General features: G+C 36.7%; 1 protein-coding gene across 5 annotated transcripts in view; it reads left to right on the forward strand.

The window, feature by feature from the left end:
- The window catches only part of GGNBP2 (gametogenetin binding protein 2), a 29659-nt gene extending 12832 nt beyond the window's left edge, over positions 1–16827 (forward strand). For 4 of the 5 annotated variants that reach the window (XM_024572972.4, XM_024572975.4, XM_024572974.4 and 1 more), the window contains exons 6-14: positions 4008–4121; positions 8189–8398; positions 9442–9616; positions 10892–11086; positions 13098–13245; positions 13589–13714; positions 13797–13945; positions 14435–14683; positions 16182–16827. In XM_024572972.4, coding sequence (XP_024428740.1) covers positions 4008–4121; positions 8189–8398; positions 9442–9616; positions 10892–11086; positions 13098–13245; positions 13589–13714; positions 13797–13945; positions 14435–14683; positions 16182–16385 — 1570 coding nt within the window. In that variant the 3' untranslated portion in view covers positions 16386–16827. The remainder of the gene's footprint in view (positions 1–4007; positions 4122–8188; positions 8399–9441; positions 9617–10891; positions 11087–13097; positions 13246–13588; positions 13715–13796; positions 13946–14434; positions 14684–16181) is intronic. The other variant, XM_071219349.1, reaches the window with a different exon arrangement.
- Positions 16828–17282: the final 455 nt, after the last annotated feature.

The following is a 17282-nucleotide window of genomic DNA, read 5'->3' on the forward strand; positions in this document are numbered from 1 at the left end:
GAGGAAAGAGGTAGAGATGTTTGTGGAAATTTATGTAGCCAATATAAGTTTTTCATAGTAATATCATTCTTTGATTTATTTAGTATTTATATACCAATAACATTAATATAAATTAATATAATTACATCAGCAATTATTAATAACAAACATTCACTCTCAATTGTCAAATGATATTTAACATATTTGTAATTAATAACACATTAAACTATTAATATGTTAACTATGTTAACATATATTAAACATATTAATATAGTTATTTACATATTACTAATTATATTAATTTATAGCTTATATTTCTTGTCTTATCTGTAGATCTTCTTAATAATTTATCAAGGATTAAGAAAAGGCTTGAATCAGTTATAGCAATGTTTGTTTATGTAACTAATTCGAAGTTTTCTTCTTGGTTAGGTGCTACAATGCCCAAGGTTGCTTCTGCCCTCATCTCCCAGCACAATATCACAGTTGCCCCCTACAGAGTTGCTTGGGGTTGTGGGTGGTAAGGAGAAGCCATGGAATTTGAAGGGAGTTTCTAAGAAGTAACTCTTGTTTTGGAGAGAATGGGATAATGTAAAATTATACTTACGAATTAATTTCAAAAATCTCCTTAAAAATGTTGACACCACTGTTGTATAGACATTGTCCTCCCTGATAAAAAGACCTTGATGACCAGGTGGCTGTGTGTTAGTAATCTATTAACAAGGTTTGTTGTTTTTTTTTTCCTGTAATCAGAAACAAACATTAAAAAAAAATTTTATTATGAAAACTGTGAAACACATAGAAAAGTAGACTATACAAGGATCCCCCTCCCTCAAATGCCTTCACCCAGATTCAATACTAGTCACCAAGATTTGGCACATTTGTTTTGCTTATCCTCCCTTTTTTTGCTGTAGCATTTTCAAGCAAGTCTTGGGCATCATGTTTTACTCCTGCATGTTTCCACATGTATCTCTAAATATGTGGACATTTTCTTTCATAACGACACTATATAAATCTAACAGAATTAACTATAATATCTAACAGAATTAACTATAATATCTAACAGAATTAACTATAATAATCCAATACCCAGTTTGTAGTCAGATTTTTTCAACTGTCTCAAAAAGTGTCTTTTTACGTTGATTTGTTAGAATTAGGATCCAAACAAAAATCACACATTACGTGGATTCTAAATGCGAGAGTATTCTGAACCCAGTGAAAGCTCTACATAACCTAAAGTGGTTATCTAAGGATAATGGTTATTTCACATACCTGATTCAATATTAAGTATCTTCAGAGAATTCCTGACTTTGTGAATGCAAAATCTAGTCTCGTAAGACAATAACCTTTACTGACCTGTTGGTTAAACCTACAGAATAGTATGGTATAATAAAAAGCCTGCCTTCTGTATTTTTTGTTGTTGTGCATGTTCTTCATCGAGGAACTAAAAAGCAACAGGTACTCCAGTGTCTTACACATCTGTGCTCCTTGCCACCCTCCTTCAAACACCAGTTCTTCCACTTTTGCTCTGAATTCTGTCTCCCCTCATTCTCGATGACTTTGCATCATCACTTTTCTACTTTCATTAAATTGACATACAGTTCTGTTTTCCTGTCTCAGCTTAAAACAAAACAAACCTCCACAGACTTCACATCCCCCTGCAGCTACAGCACTACCACATGGAACGTAAATGTTTTAGAAGGCTGTTTGCTGAGTTACGAAATAGTATGAATGGAGTTAGTTGATCTTAAGCAATGTCTCCTAAGGTAGCTTTGGTTATTCCCACATGCCATATGGAGAACAGACCAGGGAGTGCAACTGGCTAGCCAAGACTCCCTCTCTTCCACTTTGGATAGTCACTGCCATTGTATGCTGCTGTGATTTTCCATTTTATATATTTCCACTGTTCCCCATTTTTCTGTTTAGACTTTATGCAGGGAAAGTATACTCCAATTGATTAGGTTTCAGCCTAACTAATTGCAGCAATTCAATTCAGCTTTCCTGAGAGTATTCTCATGTCCATACAAGTAAACCCAAGTAGTTGTTTTTTTGTCTGGCAGTAAGTTTGAGATTTGAAAGGAAGGTCTAGACCAGTAGCTGATGGTTCAAGATTACCTTAGAGAATGATATATAAGATTACCAAGAGGAAGAGTAGAGAGAGAGAGAAGAATGCCAAGGGATTCAATTTAACGGTATAAAAGTAGAACTCAGTAAAGAAACTTGAGAAAGAGTGGCCAGAGAGGAGGAAACCAAGGGAGAAGAGTGTATTTAGGAGGGTCTGGTCAGCTGTGTTGACTACTGCTTGGGACAGGAAGGACCTAAAAGTGTCTCCTAGCTATAGCAAAACTGACACCATTGGTGATCTTGATGAGCAGCTCTGTGGGCTGAGTGGAAACTGAGTCCAGATCGGAATGGATAGGTGAATGAATGCAGTGTAAGGTTGTAATGGATTAAGCTGTGAGTGGAAAGAATGGGAGTAGAGCAAGGAAGTGGAGAGGCTTCTTTTTCAAAAAGTTTCATCTTGAACGGAAGGAGTAATATAAAAACATTTGGTGTAAAGAGATTATGGATAAGATCTTGATTTGAGTTGTAGAATATATTTTTAAAAAGCTTTTTTTAGGATAATGCTTTTACATCTCGATGTGGAATAATTGTTCCCCAGCTCTGATTTCATAAACCTTTGTCTCAGTTATGAGAACTCGAGTTTGAGAGAGATTATAGATCACTTGAACATAATTAGAAAAAGAGGAAATATGAGAGCTGAGAGAAGGATATAACATGGAAGCCAGAGCAGGAGTTGTGGTTTTGTTTAAAAAAAATAAAGAGCACTGATCCTTGACCTGAGCCCTTATTAGAGGGAATAGGGAACTGAATTTTATATATATGTATATATATGTGTGTATGTATGTATGTATGACCTTATATGGTGGGCAGGGGGTTGAGAAACACTTAACTATATAATGTAGGTTGAGTAAAGATTCAGAGGTTTTTTCCATTTCATGCATCCAAGGTAATGAATTTCTAGTACTGTAGTGAGACCTGCAGAAGAACAGGCAGGAGCGAGTTCAGAATTGTGCAAAATTAAGGCTGTTACTGAATGGAATATAGACACAGATTTCTCTTGGAATGCACACTTCAGTAAAACAAAATGCATGACCAGCGCCACATTGAAACCTGTGGGCAAGGGAGGGTCTGGGAAGTTTTTAATAAGTTTTTAAAAAATTATATGTATAGTACTTACTGTTAATTTAGGCTGTGTAAAGTATTCATCTTAGTATGCTATTTTTATTTTAGTATATATGAAAATATATTCACCGTAAGATTAATCTGTGACTTTCCCAGCTACTTATAAATGTAAAGGCAGATACAAATTTTGTGGCCATGGACTAGCTATAAGATCACATCGAGTATATCAAAAGTTGTTGTAATTTTCAATTTTTGGAATATCAAGTCACATTTATGGGTGAAAATATAATTTTTTTCAGCCCTTTTGACTTTAGAACATTCCAAGTACATTTGCTCATAAAATGCTTAGTATATTAACCAGTTGCTATCTTGGTAAATATAAATGCTGTTCAATTGTATGAGGTAAACTTAATAGTTGAGCAGAAGTTTTTATATAAATATATGAGCATGTTTAAATCCCATTTTAATAAGCTTAAAGTGAATGTGTAATTATATATATACAAATTTGCTAACTTATCCTACTAATATTTTAATGTATTAAAGAGTTCGTGATTTTAATACAGATAACAGAAATTATTCCTTCAGCTAATCTCAGTGTCACTAAGCTTTGTACTGTACTGTACTACAGTGAAGGGAGCAGTAGCAGTGTCAGTTCAGAGAAGTTAAGTACAGATAAGAGAAGTAGTGAAGACCACAGGAAGGACAGCAAGTGTAGGATCATTTTGCATTATGGACCTTTCCAGGGACCAGCCAGGTAAAATCAAGCAATCCTTTACTCCGCTTTTTAAAATGTTTTTACCCTTATCTATTTCTCCTTCTTACTAACATTTTTTTTCTTTCTGCAGAGGTTGTTGGATGGATGTATGGGAACTAATGTCCCAAGAATGCAGGGATGAAGTAGTTTTAATTGACTCTAGTTGTCTTTTAGAAACACTAGAAACATACCTGCGAAAACACAGGTAAGTGTAATGGTCATCACGGTGTAGCTGAAAGGTGCTTGGCTGTAGGTTATCCAGAGTAACCTGTCATTGACCTCCTTCAGGGACAGGCTTTCCGTTACTACCTGGCACTAGGTTGAGTTTAATGGTAGGTAGATAGTTCCTGTATGGGACGACTTTCAGTGTTAGCCTTTGTGCTGCGCCCGCATCTCTCCCTCTTTCTCTCCTTTTTAAAATTTTTATCTGTTGGTTTCGTATTGTATGGCTGTTGTATTTTTAAATCACTGTTTACTTATGTTACGATTATGTACAGTCAAACATATTAAACTACTCTGAGGATTTAGAGCAGTACAATATGGGGGAAATATTTCAAGTTTCATCATTGGTACTGTATGATATTTAACCATTTATTTCCCAGAAAATGTAAACTTACTATTTATAACCTGAAAACATGGTAGGATTTGTTAATTCTGTGTCCATGTCCATTTCTCCCTCTAAGGGAAGGACTTTTTAAAAAAAAATTGTGGTAAAAGAAAACCATATAATATAAACTGTTCCTCTTAACAGTTTCCAAGTGTACATTACAGTGTTGTGAACTGTGTGCACATTGTTATGCAACAGAGGGCTAGAATTTTTTCCGTCTTGCATGGCTGAAACTATGCCCAATGAACAACTCCCCTTTCTACCCTTGCCCCCATCCCCTGGCAACCACCATTCTATTTTCTGTTGCTATGAGTTTGATTACTTTAGGTAATTTAATATAGGTGAAATCACGCAGTGCTATATTGGTCTTTTTTGTGATCTGCTTATCTTCCCTAGCGTAACGTCCTCAAGGTTCATCCATGTTGTAACATGACAGAATTTCCTTGATTTTTACAGCTGAGTAGTATTCCATTGTGTGTATATACCACATCCACCTATCAGTGGTCATTAAGTTGTTACCACATCCTTAACTGTTGTGAAAAATCCAGCACTGAACATGAGTGTGCAAATGTCTCGTTGAGGTCTTGTGTTCAGTTCTTCAGGATGTGTACCCAGAAGTGGATTGCTGGATCATAATGGTAGTTCTCTCTTTTTAATTTTTTGAGGAAATCCCACATTCGCAGCACCGTTTTACAATCCCACAAAAGTTTTAATTTCTCCACATCCTTGCCAACACTTGTTATTTTCTGGGTTTTTTTTTTTTTTTAATAGTGCCCGGACTAACATGTATGAGCTGATATTGCATGGTTTTGATTTGCATTTCCCTGATGACTGGTGATACTGAGTATCTTTTCATGTGCTTGTTAGCCATTTGTATATCTTTGGAGAAATGTCTGTTTATGTCTTTTGCCTACCTATTAATTGGATGTTTTGTTAGTGAGTTATAGGAGTTCTTTATATATTCTGTATATTAACCTCTCATCCATTTGCAAATATTCCATAGGTTGCTTTTCATTGTGTTGATTGTTTCCTGTCCTACACAGAAGTTTTTAAGATTGATGTTGTTTCGTTGTTTATTCTTTTGTTCCCTGTGCTTGTTTTTAAAAAAAGATTTTATTTATTTTTAGAGAGAAGGGAAGGGAGGGATAGAGAAAGGGAGAGAAACATTAATGTGTGGTTACCTCTCATGCGCCCCCTAGACCGGGAATTAAACTGGCAACCCTTTGGTTCGCAGGTTGGCACTCAACCACTGAGCCACACAAGCCAGGGCAGTTCCCTGTGCTTTTGATGTCATATCTAAAAAATTACCACCTCTTCCAGGGTCACGAAGTTTTTCTGCCGTGTGTTTTCTTTTAGGAGTTTTAGAGTTTCAGGTCTTCATATTTAGGTCTTTAACCCATTTTGAGTTACTTTTAAAATTTTATTTGTCAACATTATTGCCTTTGTTTACCAAGTGGGCTTGGAGCCTCTAATTTAGTATACATTCATTTCAAGAAACACAGTTATCTACTGTTGGGCCAGAAAGATGATGTATCAAACTAATGTGTGGCAGCATAAGGGTAGATAATATAGTAAGAAGTGTAAGCCAATAAGTGGAATACAGAGAAGGGTTGAATTCTAGTTACGGGAATTGCAGAAGGCTTCTTTAAGGATGGACATGATTTAAGCAAATGATAAAGGATGTGGGGAGTCATGGGAAGGAAGCAGAAGAAAAAAGACTTTGAGGTAGAGACACATGAATTATATGCAGAGTAGTCCATTATATATATATGGTGTGTGTGCAAGGCAGGGTAGAGTGGGTGGGACCATGAAGGGAGAGGTGAGCCTTGGGAATTAGGGCTAGAAATAGTAGGTTGGGTAAAAGAAGAAATCACTGAATGCCTTAAAAAGTTTGAATTTTATTTGTAGACAGGAGGTTTTTAAGCTGAGAGTGAGATAATCAGATTTGTATTTAAAAATCATTTTGGTATGAGAGATGCATTAGGGCTAGAAAAGTGGAAACAGAAACCAGTTAAGAAGCTTTTTAAAAAATTGTCTAGGCAATTTAAAATAGAAGAGAGAATTGGAAGAAGGGACCTACACAGAGGTAAGAAAGAATTGATACCAACTGGCTCTACCCCTCAAAGGGGGACCTAAGGAGAAACTAGAATTAACTGAGGTTTTCATCCTGGGTGATTGTGTGAATGGTGATGTTCTTAGCAGGAATGGAAGGGGACATAGGAAGGGAACAGTGTTACCTTTGGTTTTGGACAGTGAGTTTAACATGTTGGCTCTTGGACATCTGGGATATTTCTTGTTTCTCAGTATGGGTCTGGCCCCTGGGCAAGGGCAGGCAGGGACTTGAACAGAGCTGTAGAGTTGAGAATCAGACATGTTGGCTGAGGCCACGAGAACAGATGAGCTCACCTAGTAATGAATTTAAATCAGATCAAAATTTCCTGGTTCTATCTCTGGCGGGTGGATCAGTTGATTGGAGCATTGTCCTGTGCACGGAAAGATTGTGGGTTTGATCCCTGGTCAGGCACATACCTAGCTTGCAGGTTCGATCACTGTTCTGGGCACATACGGGTGGTAACTGATCAATGTTTCTCTCACATCTTTGTTCTTTTACTCTCTTTCCCTTCCTCTCTTTCTAAAATCAATGAACATATCCTTGGGTGAGAATCAAAAAAAAATTTCCTGGTTCTACCACAGCTGAAGAGAAGCAGTTATTAATATTATGAGCCAGGCTTGTTCACTAGACCAAGCTCCTCTTGTTTCAGGAATTTAAAGATAAAGTAACCAGGCTTCTATTCTTTTATTTTTTAAAGACTTTTAAAGTATATTTCGATTGATTGATTGGAGGAGGGAGGGAGAAAGAGAGGGACAGAAACATCAGTGTGAGAGAGGAACATTGTTGGCTGCCTCTGGCATGCCCCAACCTGACCCCGAAACCCAGGTATGTGCCTGGACTGGGAATCGAACCAGCGGCCTCTTGATTCACAGGCTGTCTCAGTCCACTGAGCCACACCAGCCACGGCTCTTTTTATTTTTCTGGTTGAGTAATGTTTGGTTTCTTAAAATTTCATCATCGTCTATATTCACATGCTCTTCTACATGTTTGCTACATTATATACACTTAAGTTTAAAGCACGTTTCTATGTGAATGTTGTCTACAACTGTGTATTGTTGCTCCCAGCCCCCAAACGCTTAGCTAGTGATGAACTAAAATAAAATGTAGTAAAAACCTGAATCAAGGTTTACTGGTTGAAGATACCAGCTATTTTCAGAGGGTGAAAAGAAAAGGGTCCTACAAGTCATTGGCTCGGAGCCTCTGTTGTTTCATTTCTGACCTGTGCAAATAGCTTTTGAAGTGGAGGTACGCTCGTCTTTGACAACTAATATTTTCTGGGCATGCATTCTATAAACTAGCGAGTACGGAACTGCCTCGTTCTTTTGACCCCTGTGTTTCTCAAGTTTAAAATTTGCAAATGGAGATCTATCTGTATTCATGTAATCTCTAAATTTGCATTTACTTTACCTTGTGTATGTTTTCCATTGTGTATGGAGGCTTTTTTTTTAATGCTGTACATAGGAGGGCAGTCTTATTGTCTAGTACACCATTATATCCCTCGTGAAATAATTACACAGCCAGTTCTTAATTTTGTGGTTTTTCTTTTCAACAGGTTTTGCACTGATTGCAAAAATAAAGTCCTCCGAGCATACAACATCCTTATTGGTGAACTTGATTGCAGCAAAGAGAAGGGCTACTGTGCTGCACTTTATGAAGGCTTACGGTGCTGCCCACATGAACGACACATACATGTTTGCTGTGAAACGGACTTCATTGCACATCTTTTGGGTCGTGCTGAGCCAGAGTTCGCAGGAGGGTATGAGTATGTAATTTGCTAGAATGGGCTATCTAGCGCTTTGCTTCATTTTATTACTAAAAGTTTATTTCCATCACCTGCCTCAATTCATATGATATATGTATAAATCAAAGTGTGCCTGTAAAATTTTTGCTTTCTTTAAAATGTGTGTTTCTTAATTAACTAAGTAAAAACAGGGAGAAAGTGTTCTGTGGTGTTTGGTTCAGTCCTCTGCTCTTTGTTGCTTGAAGTAGGAAGGCTTTTTTGGCTTTCATTATTACAGATTATCATTTTCATTTGAAAATGATTAGAAGGAATTTTTTTCCTCTTCCGTCCATTCATTTCCATATTTAAATTTTGTTCATAATGATGGTTTCTGCATAGGAAGTGGGTTAAAATATACTTTATTAATGTAATTCATGAACTGTGTATATTACTAAATTAGGAAGCTAAAATTTTATCTCTGGCTTTGTGGTGAAAATACCAGACAATGTTGTTTATAGAATAAATGGAACCCATTTCCCTTTGTGTGTTGTGTACCAACTCTCATTTGAGTGCCTACTTTCTGCTAGGCATTTAGAATACCAAGGCTTATTTTATCCCTGAAGTTCTGTGAACACTTCTAAAGACTGGCCTAGAGGGCTTTTGCGCATAATTAAATCAGTTTGGCATTGCCTTTCTCCATTTACCCTCAAAAAAAGAAACAAAAACCAAGTAGGCATTTGCTATAATTGGAAGGTTAAAGGAACTGTCATGCCAACTACAAGCTGGACATTTGTATGTGACTTCTGTACTCAAAAAAAACATCTGTCTAGGACCAGTTCCTGAATTACGTTATTTTTAACAATATTAGAACTGAGTTCTACCTGCATGTGTATTTTTCATTGGTTATAAACGTGTGCTTATGTATTTTTCTATACATTGAGTTTGAATGTATAACTGTCTTGTTACTAAGTTGTTAACAGGTATGAAGATTGTGTTTAAAACTTGAACTTGTAGATATGTTATCCAAGTTTTACTGTTCCATTTAAGGTTATTAGGAATTTTGTGTGATTTATTCTCCTTTATAGGCGAAGAGAAAGGCATGCTAAGACAATAGATATAGCTCAAGAAGAAGTTCTGACCTGCTTGGGAATTCATCTTTATGAAAGACTGCATCGGATCTGGCAAAAACTACGGGCAGAGGAGCAGACGTGGCAGATGCTTTTCTATCTTGGTGTTGATGCTTTACGTAAGAGTTTTGAGGTAAGAACAGTGGGCTCCTTTGGGTGTCCAAGATTGCTCAGTCAAATTATTGGACTGAATCTTTATATAAACTACCATTCTCACCTTGCCCCAGGGCTGCAATCAGCTGATATAGTGTCATGGCTTTTAGGGAGGTTGGGGAGGGGTTTTGTGGGAACTGGAACTTAGAAGTAGTTTGTGGGTTTTTCTTTGTTTTTTTTTTGTCGTGTTACTCTATAAGCCTTGGCTTTTTAGACTTTCAGAAAACTGAAGTTGATGATTATTTACCAAGATGCTGCCATGAAACATAACTAATGAAAAATTAAGAGTAGTCCAAAAATAAACAAAATTAGAAACTGGTAATGAGCCCCAGTTTGCTTGTTGATGTCTAATAATATGAAGTAATGCTGTCAAAATGCCACGATGTAAGAACTACTCTGGCGCTGGATGGGTAGCTCAGTTGGTTAGAAGGTCATCCCAATATGCCAAGGTTGTGGGTTCGATCCCCTGTCAGGGCACATAGAAGAATCAACCAGTGAATGCGTAAACAAATGGAATAACAAATCTCTTTCTTCCCCCCTTCCCCCCCCAAATCAATAAATACAGTTTTTTTTTTAAAGAACTTACAAGTACACTGAAGGCTTTCTATAATAATGTTGGTGTTGGGTTTAGTGTTTGTGATTTGGTAACCTTTTTTCCGTTATACCCTGTACAGCATAAATTCTTGGCTAGTGAATATTTTGTTATATTCTAGGATGTGGTTGTAATCCTTTACCTTGTTCACCAGTCCCTTGTGAGAACAGTATGAAAGCTACGGACCTTCCCCCATCCCCCACCCCCAGATGCCTGTCATGAACTTAAAGCACCTTTCTGAGGAGTCTGCGATCTGTGCTAGTTCTTGCTAAACAGATTTCCTATCCCTTTTCTCTTTGTATGTTTCTGTCTTCAGAAACTAGATCATCTAATCAGGTTAAATAGTTTCATTGTGTGAAGAAATGAATGTTTACTTTGCTGTGTTAAAATTCTGAAATTTCAAATTAGAATATGCTGGAGGAGTGTATATAAGTCTGCTTTTCCATATGGACTAGTTGTATATTCACTTCCTGAGTAGATTTTAAGACTGTTAATCACTTAAGGTATGAACATTTGAGATTCTTTGTGGGGACTATTAGACAGAATTGCAGCATGAAATACCAGTTTCTGTGTTTTGGTTTAATTTAAAATTAAAAATGAGAATTTTTATGGAAAGTAAAGGAAGTTTTGACTAATTCACTCTCAACTTTGTTTCTGTAATAGATGACTGTGGAAAAAGTACAAGGTATTAGTCGATTGGAACAACTATGTGAAGAATTTTCAGAGGAGGAACGAGTAAGAGAACTCAAGCAAGAAAAGAAACGCCAAAAACGGAAGAATAGACGAAAAAATAAATGTGTATGTGACATTCCTACTCCCCTACAAACAGCAGACGAGAAGGAAGTAAGCCAAGAGAAGGTAGTGTTCCTTAATACTGACTCATGAATAGATAGTATTTCTGTTTGCTAGATTTTGGCGTTTTTACTGTGCATTTTCCAGAATGTGGGCTACTGCCTTTTTTCCAACTATAATCTGTATAAGCCAAAAGTTTTATTGTCGTGTGTTTGTATTATAAAGACAGTGTTGGATAGTTATCTTTTCTCTGACCTCCATATGCTGTTAGATCAAAATCCAAATGTGGAAAGTTCTCAACTTTTTGGTCTCAGGATCCCTTTGCATTCTTAAAAATTAAGGTGCCCGTGAGCTTTTGTTTATGTAGATTAATACTTGTCAACATTTAGTGCATTAGAAATTAAAATGGAGAAATTTAAAAATTCTTTTAAAAATAATAGTCTCATTATATATTAACATGAATAACTTTTTTTAAAAGCTATTTTCTCTCTTTTTTTTAAGACTTTATTTATTTATTTTTAGAGAGATGGGACGGGAGGGAGGGAGGTAGAGAAATATCAATGTGTGGGTTGCCTTCTGTATGCCCCCTACTGGGGACCAGGCCTGCAACCCAGGCATGTGCCCTGACTGGGAATCAAACTGGCAACCCTGTGGTTCACAGGCCAGCACTCAGTCCACTGAGTCACACCAGCCAGGGCTAAAAAGCTATTTTCAAAAGAAAAGGTGAGAAGGGTGGTATTATTTTGTATTTTTGTCAATCTTTTTAATATTTGGCTTAAAAAGAACCAGGTGGATTCTCATATCTGCCTCTGCATTCAGTCTGTTTTCCGATGTTGCTGGTTGAAGCACGAAGAAAGTCTCACAAATGTAAATGGTAGGACAAGGGAGGAGTATTCTAATACACACTTTCTCAGATACTTGTGGGTATTCTTCTTTGGCATTACAACTCAACAAATGGTAGTTTCTTAAGGATTAGTTGCAGTGTGGACCCTGACACCTCATCAGTGACCTTTTCATACCGTATTATTTAAAATCCATTAGTCTGCCTTGCACTTGAATAGATCTTTCATTCATGCATGATTTGGTAACGTAATGCATAGGTTATGTGAAAGATACTGGTTCACTGAGTATCTTCCCAGGTATTGACATTTCATTATATAATATCAGATAATCAGGTTAAAACCTACTAATCTCATCAGAAAGGTTTTTTTAATTATTGGGAAGCTTCAAACTCGTTGTGCTTGCATATACAAGTTTTCAAAATTGTGATTGTAGTTTGAGAGATTGAATTTTATCATTGACAACAAATACTGTCCATTGATTTCTTTGAAGTGATAGGCTGGATTCATTCATTTTTGAGAAAATGTCTTTTAAATATCCAGTCTCGTATTCTTTTTTCAAATGAAATTGATGTTCCAGGGAAAATAGCAGATAGTTCGGCTTGCAGCTCACAATGGCACAAGCACTTTTCCTTGAGACAGTGATTGTTCTCTAGTATTTAGCAAAAGTGCTTTAAGCATCCTTCCCATTTGTCACATAGGCTATTAAAAAGGCATCTACTCAGGGGTTGATTTTTAATAAAATTAATACTTTTACTTCTTCAAAGATACTCATATTAGTGAAAATCTATCATCTATCTTATCTGCTGAGAGTGCTTGACAGGTGAAGAATGTAGTGATTACAGGTACACTTCGATTGCCACTACCTTGATTTGTGCTAAAGCACATGGAACTTTTTCCACTGTTGCTTTTGTACCATTAGTGTAAGTGTCAATACAGTGAAAAAGGCAAATCACATCTTGTATTATGATTAAAATTAGTTTTGATTTAAGTAGCCCCTAGGGTCAGCAGAGCACACTTGGAGAACTGCTATCCTAAACTTTTACCTCATACCATTAACTCTTAACTTACTTTTAATTGGCTCATAATCCTGAAGTGAATTAATAATTTTTCATGGGAATAGTTTTTTTTATTAACCTCATAACTCATATCTAATTGGTTAATGTTAAAGAAATTAGAGTGAAGCCATTATGGAGATAAAGTTTTTTAAAACTGTCTCTTAATATTGATCCTTAAAGGAAGCAGACTTCATAGAAAACAGCTGCAAAGCTTGTGGCAGCACTGAAGATGGTAATAATTGTGTAGAAGTAATTGTTACCAATGAGAATACATCGTGTACCTGTCCTAGCAGTGGCAGTCTTTTGGGGTCCCCTAAAATAAAGAAAGGTAAGTACATACCATTTCTTCTTAAAATTAACTCTTAAGTTTCTTTACTTTTAAATGCAAGAGCTTTAAAGATGCTGTAACCTAGAATTGAGGAATTACTTTATAGCAGCTAGGATATCATTTAGTCAGACACTTAATATTTCCTTTTTTTAATGATGTTTGACTTAGTATTTGATAAAAACAATGAAACTATAAATCCCTAATCATATTTTCATTATTTAACTTACTTTCTACTTTTAATAAGCCATCAATTTCAAAATTTTTCCATGGTCCTTAGTTGGTTCACTCTTGTCTTAACATATTTATTGGTACGTTAATTGTAACTTAGCTCATTTATTCTCAGGCTTATCTCCACACTGTAATGGCAGTGACTGTGGCTATTCGTCTAGCATGGAAGGCAGTGAAACAGGTTCTCGGGAGGGTTCAGATGTTGCCTGCACTGAAGGCATTTGTAATCATGACGAACACGGTACGTTCAGATTTAGCTTCCCAATCATTTCTGCTACCTGGCTGATTTAAGCACATAAATAAGAGATGATTGATTCCTGCAGGCGATGACTCCTGTGTTCATCACTGTGAAGACAAAGAGGATGATGGCGATAGTTGTGTTGAATGTTGGGCAAATTCTGAAGAGAACACCACCAAAGGAAAAAATAAAAAGAAGAAAAAGAAAAGCAAGATGTTGAAATGTGATGAACATGTAAGTGTCATAACTTACAATTCTTAAGCCTTTGCCTTAGAGGGAAGAACAACCTATTTTCCTTAGAGTGGCAAGCGTGCAGTTTAGCTGCTAGGATTGATTTTCTATTTTGAAGAATGAGCACCTTATGCAGTTCCATTGGTTGCCCGTCTTGTGATTTGTCTGTGTGTCTGATTTGGTCATTTGTCCACAATCCATGAGAATCATAAATCAGTTCATTCTTTTCATAATTCTTTGAAATGTATTAAGCAGTTAGCTTGGTCTTAGTTTTCCCACCTGTAAAATGAAGATACAGGTCCCTACAGATTAGGTTCCGTGAAGATGAAATGAGATTATATTGATGGGTTAGCATAACATCTGGTATGTAGTGTCTAGTTAATACACTTCAGCTGCTGTTTTTATTTAGCATTCTTTTAAAAAATTTAATATACTGTTGTCATTTTTTAATTCCTGCCTTTTTATCTGGAAAATCCTTTGCTATGGTTTCAGATCCAAAAGCTGGGAAGCTGTATTACAGATCCAGGTACTCGAGAGACCTCAGGAAATACCGTGCACACAGTGTTTCACCGTGATAAGACCAAAGAGGCACATCCTGAAAGCTGTTGTAGCTCTGAAAAGAGTGGGCAGGCACTGCCTTGGTTTGAGCATAGGAAAAATGTACCACAGTTTGCAGAACCTACAGAAACATCATTTGGTCCTGATTCTGGAAAAGGTGCCAAGAGCTTAGTTGAACTTCTTGTAAGTAAGCCATGATGTCTTACTGTGGGTAACTGATTGCTCATGGGCTAGATGTGGAAGGGGACAGTAGTTTTGAGGGTTTTAAGTTGGGAATAGGGGAAGGCTCTTAAGAAATTAAAGGCATTGTTTTCTTTCTTTTTCGGTGACTTCATTCTGTTTTTGCAGCTACTCTGTAGTACATTTTGTCCTCTTTTGTCTCAAAGGTAGAAGAAACTAGTTGGGAGAGGGGAGTAGAATTAGCATTATGTCTAGGAATCTGCCTCCTTGAAGAGGAGGGTTATTGTAAGTGAACCACCTTTCTTTTTTTTTTTTTTTTTTTTTTTTAAGATTTATTTGTAGATTTTAGCCCTGGCTGGTGTGGCTCAGTGGATTGAGTGCCAGCTTGCAAACCCAAAGGTCGTCATTTTGATTCCCAGTCAGGGCACATACCTGGGCTGTGGGCCAGGTCCCCGGTTGGGGGCATGCGAGAGGCAACTGATCAGTGTATCTCTCACACATTGCTCTTTCTTTCCTTCTCTTTCTCCCTTGCTTTACCTCTCTCTAAGAGTAAATAAATAAAATCTTTTTAAAAAATGTATTGATTGATTTGAGAGAGAAAAAAACATTGATTTGTTGTTCTACTTATTTATGCATTCATTGGTTGCTTATGTATGCCCCAACCGGAGATTGAACCCACAACCTTGGTGTCATCCGGACGATGCTCCAGCCGACTGAGCCACCAGGCCAGCACAAACTGCCTTTCTGAGTGGCAGTTAGTAGTAGACACCCTTCCAGAGAAGGCAAAAATACAGAATCGGAACTAGAGCCTACTTTCTAGGTTACTTCCTTTAGCTGTCATGTAGGTTAAAAGTATTAACTGAACTTGGAAAACCTTTCATAATTGATTCCAGTTGTTGATACTGCAGATGAAGTGTATACACCTGATTCTAAGTGATCCAGTGCGTAGTTGGTGTGAGGTTTGGAGAAGGGGGAAGGAAGAAGGACGGTGTCTTTTCTGTAGTAATGAGGCACCTACTGGAACTGCATTCTTTAGAACACTAGTCTTTTTTATATGGTTATAAAGTTAAATGATGTAGTTGTATAACTAAGTTAAAAAAAGGTCATATTTTACTTAATTTGTAGAAATAAAAGTTTCAACTGAGGATCAGCTGGAGACAAGTCTGGTTATATAAAATTTGGTAACTAGTTGTAACTATCTCCAGTTTGTGATCTTTTAAGGCAGAAAGAAGGTATGTTAGCATCAGCCAGGCTCATAAGCTTCTGGGACAATGACAGATCCAGAGTTTCAAACCGAGTTGAGCTGGATTTTATTCTCATTTAGTACTTTCTAATATAGGATGATATTATGCTTATTCTGTAAACACTTTAATTAAAGGCTTTATTTTACTGAATTGAAACTAAAAAGCTAGACCGCTTTAATATTTAGCTGTCCTCCATCAGCATAGCATTTTCCATTCTTAATTTAAGTCATAGTTTTAACTTCTGCTTTAATTTGCAGGATGAGTCTGAATGTACTTCAGATGAGGAAATCTTTATCTCACAAGATGAAATACAGTCATTTATGGCTAATAACCAGTCTTTCTACAGCAATAGAGAACAATACCGACAGCATCTGAAGGAGAAATTTAATAAATACTGCCGCTTAAATGATCACAAGAGGCCCATTTGTAGTGGCTGGTTGACAACAGCTGGAGCAAATTAAGTAAATAAAATAGCTCTGTCTTTCATTGAAACACTCAAGATGACTACTGCGCCTTCTATTTCAAAAAACCTCTTAATTTAGTGACTTACGGCAAATTTTTATCTTAAATCAATGTGATTCTTTCTTGTTTTGGGAGATGGTGGAGGTAACCTCATTAGTTTGTTCTTTCTTCAGGCTTGTGTCTTTAGTTGCGTGGCTACGCAGGCCTGCCATATGATTTAAGCCATCTCTTTTCATTAAATGTTTCTCTTCCTGTGAGACTTACTAAAACAACTTAGTGGCAAAAAGTAATGTTGTACTTATACTTCTGTACAGAAATGACAATGAGCTGAATATATGGTTTTACGAAGTAGACATCCACTTGCGAAATGTTTGGATGTAATGTTAAAAGCGCAATGTGCAAAATTTAAATAAAGAATATTTATTAATACGCACAGTAAAATTTGGTGTACATGTTTCTACTTCATGTATGGCAGTATTTTAATATTTGTCACTTGTGGACTTGGTACTTGGCCAGAGTTGATGTTCGAGAGGATGAAGAGCAAATGAGGATGCAGATACAGATTGCTGAAGACAAAAATCTTTCCTTGATCAGAATTGACATCCAAGAAAAGAAGTTTCCAGTCTTTTGGTTTGATAGAATAAATTTGCTGCAATACCATTAAATACTGGCTAGCATCTTTCTCATTTAATTGCTATTATTGAAAGTTCCTTAAACTGAGAAGTTCATATTGAACTAGAAGAAAGAAAACAAAACTTGGCAGAGTTTCAAGCAAGGGTTGCCGGATAAGTAATTAGTGGGTAGAACTGGGATCAGAAGGCTGCACTGAAAGCTGACCACACTGGGGTCTGGGGAAGGGCATGTTCTTACCTGCTTTCCAACAATGAAGTCACTAT

The sequence above is a fragment of the Desmodus rotundus genome, chromosome 9 (assembly GCF_022682495.2).
Source record: "Desmodus rotundus isolate HL8 chromosome 9, HLdesRot8A.1, whole genome shotgun sequence".
Taxonomy (NCBI): Eukaryota; Metazoa; Chordata; class Mammalia; order Chiroptera; family Phyllostomidae; genus Desmodus; species Desmodus rotundus.